General features: G+C 39.5%; 1 protein-coding gene across 6 annotated transcripts in view; it reads left to right on the top strand.

Annotated features, from left to right (window-relative positions):
- The window catches only part of dysf (dysferlin, limb girdle muscular dystrophy 2B (autosomal recessive)), a 102,036-nt gene that overhangs the window by 54,241 nt on the left and 36,090 nt on the right, over nucleotides 1-11,705 (top strand). For 4 of the 6 annotated variants that reach the window (XM_042215644.1, XM_042215645.1, XM_042215641.1 and 1 more), the window contains one exon: nucleotides 6,991-7,050. The exons of the other annotated variants lie outside the window; for them this stretch is intronic. In XM_042215644.1, the coding sequence (XP_042071578.1) occupies nucleotides 6,991-7,050 (60 nt within the window). The remainder of the gene's footprint in view (nucleotides 1-6,990; nucleotides 7,051-11,705) is intronic. 6 annotated transcript variants of the gene reach the window in all.

The following is an 11,705-nucleotide window of genomic DNA, read 5'->3' as shown; positions in this document are numbered from 1 at the left end:
CTGAGTCAAGACCACCTGGAAAACAGGGAACCCCCTGCTAATAATAATAATAATAATAATAATAATAATAATAATAATAATAATAATAATAATAATAATAACTACTAATGGTACAAGAAAATGTCTGGAAATGCTTCTGAACCAAACTGTAGTTTGTCAAAGGTGTTTTTTATATTTGCAGCATGCATAACCACACAGCCAATATAAACTTTCCATTTTCAAGGTTCACCAGTAGAGTTTTGGTCTCTGATGTGATGGGTTTTTTATTCAGAGTCAGAACCAATTTGATTTGAATGACAAAATCAAAATCGAACCTGGGAGTTACTCAGATCCCAAGTTACTCGGAGAGGAACTTTGTATTAGTATCTTGCCCAATGTTATTTGGCATGACGGGGACAGAACCACCAACCTTCCAGTTAGTAGATGACCTGCTCTACCACCAGAGCTACAGCTACCCCACATGTAAACAAAAAATGAATTCAGTTGAATTTAATGACTTGAAGCAATGGATGAGGTCTAGCAGACACTGATTGGCTCCAGCTGCCTGCATTGGCACATTTGTCACTCACACAGCGAGCGATTCACTTGTCTTGTATCTCTTCGAAGTTGACCATTGATCGCCAGTGGACATTTCGGACTCCAGTTTCCTAGGTAATCCGCTAATGTATTCACTACCAGGTCATAGGTTTATCTGTGGTATCTGGCACTCTTATTGACAATCACTTCAGTTGGTTGCCTCCAAGTTGAGGAAAGTGTATTTCAGGACCCGCTTACTTTGTGTCACCTGTAGCTTGAAGTCAACAAGTGTCATTTCTGTGTCTGGTCACCATGGCACTGTACTGGTTTCTGTGAAGACATAGCTTTATAGTCTATTGAAGCAAACACTATTTTGTTGCCTCTCAAATATGTTTTTTATTTTAACAGTTTAACATAAGACCCTGTTGGGGACTGACAAACTTGTGAAGTCAGCCCTATGTGTCCATTAGAAGAACTGCACTTTTTGGCACTCGTGTTTTGGCTTCATTTTAAAGCCCTGGGTTGTTGTCACTTGGACCACCACACTGGTTGAGCATGTTTGTGGGCACTTTTTAGTGTCATTAAAGGAGTTCTAAAAAGTCTCAACATTTAACTCTGTTTAAACTTAACCATACTTTTACGATAGCATTGTGTCATCAAAAATGGCCAGTGTATCTATTTTTCAGCACTTTTAACAGTTTATGGCATATTTCTGCCTCTATGATGATTGTATGTTAGGTCAGAGGGTAGGGACAAACAGCCTACATGATCATTAAGGTTAGAAGTCTTGCTCTTACCTTTGGAGATGGTAAAGGTACTGGCACCCTTGTCTACAATCTTTATGCTAAAATACCCATCTGGCAGCCATGATAAGAAAGTAAACACTCATCAAAATATGAAAATATTCCTTTAACATAACTAAAAGAATAGACGAGTTGTCTCTGCTGGTTGGTATTTGCTCTGAACTGTAATTATGCAAAACCAATGGTTGCCTGTTCAGAAATCACTAAAGACAGTGTGGCAGGCCTTGGAAAATGTTCTGCAGTAATGTTTAAGTGTGCAGGATTTGAAGTTAATGGGCTACAACATGGAAAACCACTGGATTGGCCCCTTTGAGAATACTGAAGTAACTTTTGAAGACAGTGAATCTGCAGAGGACTTGTGAGTTTTCTGGAAAGAATTCCAAGCTCGTGATTTCTGTCAGCCTCCTCTGTGAGAGTAAAACAATTCAAGACTTCTGTTTTGGAGCCCTGCACCTTCTTGCTGATGTCTATGACTTCTTCTTTTCTTCTCCTCAGTTTCCCCTCTCTGCTGTCATCAGCTGTCAGTCATTTTATTTGAAGACCCTTGGTCTTCCTCCTTTGCTTCTGTCTATTGTTCTCCCTCTTCTCTCTCCTCTGCACAATAAAACGATTATTTGCTTCTTTTCATTCTTTACATTCAGCTTTTCCCCACACTGCTTTTATATCACTTCCTGCCACTTTCCTTCTTTGCAAAAATATCCAGTGCTGAAAAATGGATGCTTAATTGCCAAAAACTGCAGTTCCTCAAGTAGCCACTTTGGACTTCCTCGAGAAGTGAACTACCCCTCATGGACTCCCAGGGTAAAATGACCAACTTAATAGGAGAAATGCCCAGTCATATGAAAAAGAATGATTTTATAGGACTCTATGAAGTCCATAAAGTCTGTACTACCTACACCCTTACTGCTTCCATAGGATTTAAAAGGACAAATTACAGACAGATGCTGCTTCTCAAATGCAATTGGTTGATTTGCAAGGGTTGCCAAGACAAAGCCTCTTCCCTCTAAAAAACAAACAAACAAAAAACAACTATTGGCATATGGCCTTGCTTTGCCAATTTGCTTCTTGGAACATTGTGTAAAGACATGGCAAAAGTGGTGTCCATAATCCACGGCACCACATTTCAAGAAAACTAAATTTCAGGCACAGCAGTGGAGGCCTGAGCATTGTGGATTGTTTTCTAGGTACAGGACCTGGGCACCATGTATTGACTGTGTCGACCACGAACTTCTCTATATACCAAAGTATTCTAGACTCGAATGTGGGGCCATCTGTCCGACAGATAAAACTTGTGCCAAACTGGGGCTTAAAGTTAGGAACACCGCCAGTTTGATTGGTAGATGTGCCAACACAGCTGACTAATAACACTCACTGAACTTGATAACTTAATTGCGTTTGTGCTGCTGCTGCCTTTTAGCATAATGACCATTGGCCCACAAGGTAGTAGCTGATGTCTCAGTGGCCTTTTACCTTGTTTTAGATGCACTCTCTAAATCTGTTTTTTGTTGCCGTCTAACTAACTTCTTCCTTTTATTTATCAGTTGTTGTTCCTTCTTTTCTGCTCAGTTTCCTGGCTCTTTTTAGCTTTTACCAAATTATGTTTTTCTTCTGCCTTCCTTCCTTGCTTCTTTTCCTTGTTACATAAAATTTACTTAACTCTATTCCCTTTTCTGTCACCCTTTTCCCAGTAAAACCTCCTTTGCTCCATCTCTTCTTCTGTCCTTATTTTCACTCATTATGTATCCTTCCATTCCTTACATCCCTCTGCCCTTTCCCTTCTAATTTCCTTACTTTACTATCTCTATTTATCGCCATTCTTGTTATCTTCACTTTAGCCATACTTTCTTTTGCGCAGTTTTCATCTATTCAGTAATCCTTTCATCTCTCCATTTTATTGTTCTCCATCTTTCTGTTTTTCAAGCTTGCTTCACCTCTGTTTTTTATTTTCCTTCTCCAGTCAACCCAGTTTTTCTCACACTCTCTCTCTCCATCCGTCTTTTGCCTTCCCCTCTTTACCCTTTTAATTCATTTTCTCATTCCTTCTTCCCTTCTCTATCGATCAAGCTGGCAGCTGTTTTAATGTGGCAGCTCATTAGGGGGAATCCTCATGTTATCCTCCTCCGTTTCCTCTCTCTCGCTTCATTGTTGTGGTTCATCAGCCAATCATCCCCTCACTGATCCTTTCATCATCTTGAAATGCCTGCTGGAATTTTTCCCTTTTTTAATTTCTCTGTGCGGCCCTCCTTGGTATCCCTTAACCCACAGGCGCCACAAAGACACGCACACAGACGCGCACACGCACACACACACACACACCACACACACACACACATTTGTGTTTCTGTCACTTAGAGGACATTACATTGACTTTAATTTATCTAAATGATAATTAAACCCTTGACTAAACCTACCAAAACTTCATGTTAAAACTGAATGATCAACATTATGGAGACGTGCTTTATGCATTTACATCATAAGGAAAACACATACACACAAATACGTGCACTATTTAACATAAGGAGACATCATGGGACTGTCTCTAATATATTGCTGTTACCTCATTCTTACAACACTGACCATTTTTCCATTCTCTTGCACTGATGCAAAACCTCAATTGCCTTGTTGTGTTTGAGGGGGGAGGGCAGCGGTAAATGTTTAGTGACATGGGAGTTCAAAAAAATATGTACAACATGAGCTAAATAAGCGAGGTTAATTAGTGCGTCTGCGGGTGTTGAAATCAGTGTACACTCCCTGACATTAACACCCTTATCCAATTAAAATGTGCAGTTCATCATCAGAACAGCTTTGTGTGGGTACAATAACAGTCACGCAACTGGATGATAAATTTGCAGTGACAGCTTAAAAAGAAAAAAGAAAATCTGCACTCTTGTCAACCCAATTTGCAGATTCAGACCGGGCGATGAGTTAGAAGTTGTAAATTAATGGAGCAAAGTGTGACATTTGATCAGCAACAAGCAGCTTTGTTTCAGCGGATTCTTTGTACTGCTGAAATTCTTTGTTGCACTTTAAAAAAAAAAATGCAAAAAGCCCAAACTTGGCGCACAGCTAACTTGTTTAATTAAATTGGTCTTTGATAATCAATCTTTGTGGAGCTTCATCTGTTTCTTCTTAACTTGAAGATTGCAAACTTTTAAAGAATAAAAGTGGGATGGTGATCAGTTCACAGCTTGTGCAAAATAAAATGATTAAACGCTGAGGTTTCTTCATGAAAGTCAAAGTCAGCAGAGACATGTGGCAACCAGTTGTAGTCAAATCGAATCAAGTGTCCAATTGGATACTTGAATATTGGAACTATAGATAACTAATTTATTTATAGTACTACAAGGACATCGCTGTCCACAGTTTAGTGGACAGTGATGTCCACAGCAATTCATAATGACTCCACTCCCTTATGTGAGAATTTTGTGTAATTCAAGCTACCATCACACTCACACCCACTTCTGGATGGGTCGTCAGCTTTTGCGGCAACATCATTGCCAGGGAATTTGTCCACCCACCACAACCAAACTCCTTATTGACTTTCCATTGGCATTGTTTTCTTGGTGCCTTGTGTGCCATCACCACATAATGCATTTTGAGGAGGCTGTGGTCACTTCACATTATTCACTGAGATCAGGTTGCATGTAACCTTGGTTAAACATGGGTTGAAAACCATTTAACTTTGTTCTGATTTTTAAAGAAGTTTAGCATTTAAGAGCTGCATTTTTTTTCGTGAATTATTGCTATTAGTTCAGATTGCTCCAACCAAACAAATACTGATACTCTGTTTTCCAATTTGAAATCATTACACATGTTTGAAAATTCACTAGGGTTTACTACTATTACTAGGGCTGGACGATTTTCTCCAAAGTCTGGGACACTATCCACTTCCATAATACATACTGTTTCACCAGCAGCAGTAATCCTGGAGACACAAAGAGAGACAGACATAGTCTTCATTTTCCATTTCCATATTTAGTAAAATCTTTTTCTCTTTCGGCCTATAGTTCATCTAAGTTTTTCAGTCTCTCTCTCTACGCTGCTCTTCCCTGTACTTCGCAGTCAAAAACTCAGCAGTAAAATGACAAACATAAAACCTGGTTAAACAAAAAGTTGGATCTGCACGTGCACAAGCATCCTTTTTACAAGAGATCGCACAGTAGTGAGATAGATTCTCTTTAATAGGAATCGTACAATAATCAGTTGGGAAACAAGCCAAATATCACTATTTAACACGATTTGTTAACTTTTGGCCGTCATTCTGACCATCGTCGGTTACCTGCATCATCTTCCGTGAGCACAAACCTACTTTCCACCCGTTTTGCTACTCAGGCTTTTGGTTATAAAGGCATCAGTATTTACCCCTTAGACCTGGCAGAGGTGCTCCAAGGACTGTCGAGGAACTGTCAGGACGTGGGGATCTGACTGTGAAAACAAGGTCACTGCATGCTTATTGAGTACTGACATGTAAATAACAAGGTTGGCCCAACCTAACATAAACGATGCTTTCATCCTGATTTATAACTATTATTGGACTATAAAGTAAATTAAATTATAGTAAGAGTTCAGACCAATGTAAGAGGTCATAAAGTCATTAGGAGTTTTTTTCTGAAGGTTCTATTGTTACAAATATCTACAAGTTATGTCCATACATTTTTTTAATATAAAGTCTACCACTGCAAGGTGATGACGGCACAAAAATACAATAATTGCATTCAGATTTTCCCATCCTATCTTTGTTCTATCCTTCTCTGTTCTCAGCTGATCTCTAACTTTGTCTAAACACTTGAGGCCAGATTTACTTATGAGTGGTGCGAATGCAAACTGGCCTTTAAATTCATGTGAGTTGTGTTTATATAGCACTGTACAATTATACAGTGGTGTAAAAGAAAAAATACTGTTTGTTTTTATAAAGACTCTCAAACTGATTTACTAGCATCTGCGACACATAATTTACTGCTAATTATGCATGATATGATGCATGGTATGATATTTAATACAGAAAAAAAGGTGTGTTTTTTATGTTTGATTTTGAAATTAACTAACTGTGCGATGAAATAAAAACAGCTCAGCTGTTGTAAATCACTCATGTTTAGTAAATCTGGCTCTTTGTCCTCCTAATCTAGGTTCTGTCACAGTCCATCAGAGTAAATTCTCTGAAGTATAAGGCCGTTACTAACCCTAGCCCCAATCCTTCTCTAATGTGTATTTTGGTGGAAGATAAAACAGATTTATTGCTTCTGTATTTTACCAATATCATGGAGAAAAAAAGGCATATTCTGATTGCCTTGGGTTAGAGTTGGGGTTAGGGCTGTGGTCATCTACAGTGGTGACTTAGACCTGGGTATCTGCATTTCTTCCATAGTGGGACCTTCCAGGGAAATAACACAATTACACACGCAGTTCATGTTTAGAACCCACGATGGTGACAGTGATGTTTCTGTGTTTGAGTCGCTGATGTCCCTTCAAATGTTAGTAGATAATGTCTAACAGTGTCTAATGTTGTAATTTTCATGTATATTTCTAATATCATGTTCTTTCTTTTTGAGTGATTAACACTTTCAAATTGTCTTTTATGATTCATCATTGAGATATGTTGCAAATATTGAAGCTAACTCTAACAAACTAACCTGAAAGTGTGTGTTTCTGTGTGTGTATATATGTGTTGTAGCTTGCGGATGGAACCAGTTCTGCTATCATTAACCTTTCAACCTCTAGTTCCAGCCTTCATGTAGGTAACAAACTCATCTTGTCATTCATTTCATTCATTGAACAAGAATGTCAGTCATGCTTTGCATTTACTTTTCATTGCACTTGTTTTTTTCATCATCCATCCATACATCATGCCTCCCAGCCTCCCACTTGTCTTTTTTTTCACATACTAAAGAATAGTGGATACTTACTGCAAATCTGCTCATATTGGCAACAGACTGTCTAGATTTTTTAAAAAGGTCTACACCAGAGCCAGGAAATTTTTACAGTAGTCGCCAGGCGGAGGATACTAGTGGAAACTGATGTCGCTCTTATATTGAACACAGCATTGAGCCAAATGTTCGGTCTCCCTTCTTATCATTTGGCTCATTTGTGCACCACATGCACCATGAGACAAGTCTGTTACAACTCAAGATGTTAGCGAGGTTGCAACTGTTGATAAAATTCATACAGTGGATGTTGTTAGGAGTCCACAAGGAAAAAGCTGCTATAAAATGAAAATGGCTTTCAAAAAAAAAAACTCCCAAAGTTTACATTTAAATTCAAGTTACTGTATGTAACTCTATTTTATTCATTTGTTTCTCTAATGGATATCAAGTGTTTTATCTTTTCTTGAAGAAGGTCTTTGCCACTCAGCAAAAACTTGTTGAAAATATGTTTAATATGCTCTCAAAATACAATGCTGGAATTTGGGTAAAAATCAGAATCAGAATCAGAATCAGAATACTTTATTAATCCCTGGGGGAAATTATTTTTTGTTATGATTCTGAAAAAAAAACAAAACAAACAAACATCTAATGTGAAATGCTGCTCTTTCAGGTCAGTGAAAATATGTCTGGAAAAAGGTTTCTCTTTATGTCTGACACCTCGGATTCAAAACCTGAGTTTGGTTTTGTTTTTGGTTTTTTGCAGTGACATTCATTACTTATTACTGCACCAACAAACTATAGTAGCATGTGCCTGCAATAATGAGGCCTTTTCATGTGGAGTTTGCATGTTCCTCCATTGCCTGCGTATTTCTCTGGGTACTCCAGGTTAGGTTCCTACTCACACAGGCTCAGTAACAGCCAGCAAGCACTCACCAACCAGTCAGAGACTAGTTGCCAGGGGATTGCTGACAAGTCCTTATGCCTGTGGCCCAGTGGTTCTTATCTGGCAATAGGTGTGAATGTGAGCCCTCACTTCCAACCAGCTGTTTTTCAGCACTACTTAGAAGCACCTACCTGCCTATTATACCCCAAAAACGGGGCTGAAAAGACCCTATAAATGGATGGGGTCCAAAACAGTCTGTGGGAATTTTTTTCCACCTCTAAGTAAAAAAAAACACACACACATTAATTAGTAAAAAGGCAGTCAAAATCTAAAACTAATAAACAATGTTTCAGGTGATGCCAGGTCACAGTGTGTAGACAGTAGCACAGTTTTAGTTTTGCTATCTATCGATGAAGTTTATTTGAAGTAAGACAGTGTTGAATAACACTGAGTGCAGACAGATGAGGGCCGATCTGGAATTAGATAAAAGTGGGGCTTTTTTCCTGCTGCCAGGATGAAACGGGAGACTTGCTGCTTTGCTGGTCTTGTGTCAAAAAAATGCATCCTACTTGAGAAAGCCAGATTTTACAGAGCGACACACCGAGCTGTGCGGTTACACAGGAAATCTAATCCCACATTTGAACTTGGGGGGGGGGCTCCGCTGCTTGTTACATTCTTCTATTTTATTTATCTAAGCCAGGTCAGTTTGAAGACTAAGCATGACCCGGACCAGCCTGAGCACACAAACATACACATCCAGTAGTGCTCTTTCCTTTCTTGCTCGAATGGGGGGGTGGGGTGGGGGGATTTCTTCCTCTCCAAACAAAGATATTTGTTTTATTAAGGGTCAGATATTTAAAGCAGTCAAATTAAAAGCTCAGTTTTCTGTCTGGCCATGGCCAAAGTCAACAGAGCTGCTTATAGATCCTCTATACCACAACTCTCTGTGAGCTCTTACTAAAAGACAGAGGAGGGATGGATGAATGAGAGAGGGAGAAAGTAACTAAAAGAAGCAGAGAGAATGAAACGAATCAGAAAAGTTTCAACTAAAGGAGCAAAAAGAGGCGGCTAATATCTCACGGCACCAGAGAAAGAAAGCATGCTCTCTCATGTGCCGTAAATCCTGGCATCCTTAATCTCTGGGTCGCAACCAAAAGAACAGGTCATGCGCGTATGTCTGATGATTACCAGATTACTGCAGCAGAGTGTGCGCTCAGCAGAGCCGCTTCCAAAGCAGATCAGTCAGATTTAGTTTCAGAGTTGGAAAAGTTTAAGAAGATCGGCTGTCAGGAGCGTCATGGCTCCTCAAAGCTCGGAGGCTCCAGCCCCCCTTTCGTGATATCTGAGATCTAACGTCGCTCAGATGGAAAATGAACATTATATGTCACGTCTCATCGGCAGAATGCGTGCACGATGACAGTATATATCGTGGTTCAAACCAACCTCTGTGTTTTCTCATTTCCATAAGGAAACTGGATTTCAAAAATCTGTCAGGTCACTATAATCTGGTTTTTGTGTCTGCTTTTTCTATCGTTGTACCTCTGCCATTAATTCTTATTAGAATTATTCCACTTCTTCTCCAAAAAGCAGTCAGTTTTGGTTAAAAATCCTGCTCTGAAAATGTTGCAGTTTACCTCAACTTCCATAAATCCTTCCTGGCTGCTTTGGATCCAGAGAAACTAACTGACATGGCTTTGTGCCAGGCGACTTTGTGGCATTTTTGGGGGTTTGTGAAACACACATTTATGGCCCTATAATGACACTGTAACCAGAAACAAGATGTCAAAATAGCTTAGTAAATCATTATTGTTTTTCTTGTTCTGCTAATTTCAGCCACAGGCTGATGTAAGCTGCTGTTCAACTCCAGAATCTGAGCGCTGCACATATTTGTTGCCCAGACCATCATCCAGATGTGTCTGTGCTTTTAAAGATGGCACTGGTGTACTTTTAAGTCTATCATTAGTCGCAAGTTAGTGTTTGAACTTTCAGATATCAGACAGACTTTCAAAAAGCTCCTGTGAAAAGCCTGATTCACTCAACATCTCGCTGACAGTAGAAGGACATTGTTTACTGTAGCTGGTGACCATAGCGGACCATTTAGCAGCTAAAGATGCAGACACAGATGCTTCCCACATTATAGAGAGCCTATCCGACTTGGCATCTGAGGCCAACAGTCAACATTTAGGTCGTTAGGGCATCAGGGTTAAGGCTATCTGTTCTTTTTTTTTTATACTTGTTAACCTTTATTTAACAGGACAGTGGAGAGATACCAGGAAAGCCAGGATGAGGGGTAAGACGCACAGTTACTGGCCTCAGGGCAGATTCGAACCCAGGCCTATATGGGTTACCTTCTCAACCCAGTGGGCTGAATCAGTGTCCATGACTTCCTATTCTGTCAGTTAATGTTTGCTAGTCCTCCATATATGATTCCCAATTGTCTTTGGTGTTACATATAGCATGGACTGTTTACTAGCAGCCACAGCTTGCTCAAACAGTCAGTAGCAAATGCAAGAAAGTTTGTTATTTTCAAAACCTGTGTCGCTTTTTGAGGCTTCTGAGGTTCTTTTAAATTGGGGAGAATGTGAGAACAAATTGTTTTCTGCATATCAGATTGGCTTTTCAGATAAATGGGCTAGTCGGCGGTATGAGTTTAGAACAGCATATGAAAAAAGCTTTCAGAAACTGGACATGCTGTAGATTGAGTCAGCCCTGTGTAATATCAATCAATGATAGCAAAGAAGACATTCATTTATGTGCAAATGCCACAGATTTTTACTTGAGGTTTGCTGTTCTGCCTTGAAACCGCAGTGGAGCAAATGACAAATACATGCAAACAGTTGTGCCTAAGAAGCCAACATAGTTTTTCCACTTTCTTCACACTGACCAGTTTATTTTAGAGGTATGGAATGAGGTCAAAGAAAATTTGAGTTTTTGGCAGAATGGCTTGCTGCTTCAGAAAATTCTCCAGTAGACAACCGATCTTTGAGTAGGAAAAGTTTTTGATTCGGGTGCTTTGAAGTCAACGTTGCCGGATTGGTTGAAATGGACCATACAGTACGTTTTTGGCATAAAATTAGAGGACACTGCACGGTTTCCCGGGTATGCTGCACACCACCAAAGTGAGCCAACATATCCAACCAAGCAGCATCTATAGCTGAAAACTAAGCTTAATTAGTGTGAAAGTTCTCAGTCATCCAGGTCATCATCTGGACCGCTAAGTTATCAGCTACTCCAAACAAACTGCTTTCATGGACTGTGCTGGTTCATCAAACGCACACACCCACACACAAATAATTACTACAAAGTAGGAACGCACAACATGTTTTACAGATCAAAACTGAAGCACAAACTTCTTTTTTTAATGCAGTTATCTGACAAAAGATGTACTAGCTGTACAGTTAGTCTAAGAAATGTGCATTACAGTTTTGATAAGTAAAGGTTTAGTTACTTTTGTGTTTCTCAGGAATAATTAGCATGTATTTGGTGTAATAAGTGCTTGCCAACCGAGCTTGTTAGTGTTAGCAGATCCTTTTAGACCTCCACCTTGTGTCCAAATATGCTCACTTCTGGCTCTAAAAGTAGCAGGTGGTGGTAGTGGCCAAAATGCTAACATTTAGGCAAACCAAGCAATGATGTCATGGT

Source organism: Haplochromis burtoni, unplaced genomic scaffold, assembly GCF_018398535.1.
Source record: "Haplochromis burtoni strain Fernald_Lab_line unplaced genomic scaffold, NCSU_Asbu1 Contig_781, whole genome shotgun sequence".
Taxonomy (NCBI): Eukaryota; Metazoa; Chordata; class Actinopteri; order Cichliformes; family Cichlidae; genus Haplochromis; species Haplochromis burtoni.
The sequence above is the reverse complement of the archived record's forward strand: the minus strand, read 5'-3'. Positions and strand labels throughout refer to the sequence as shown.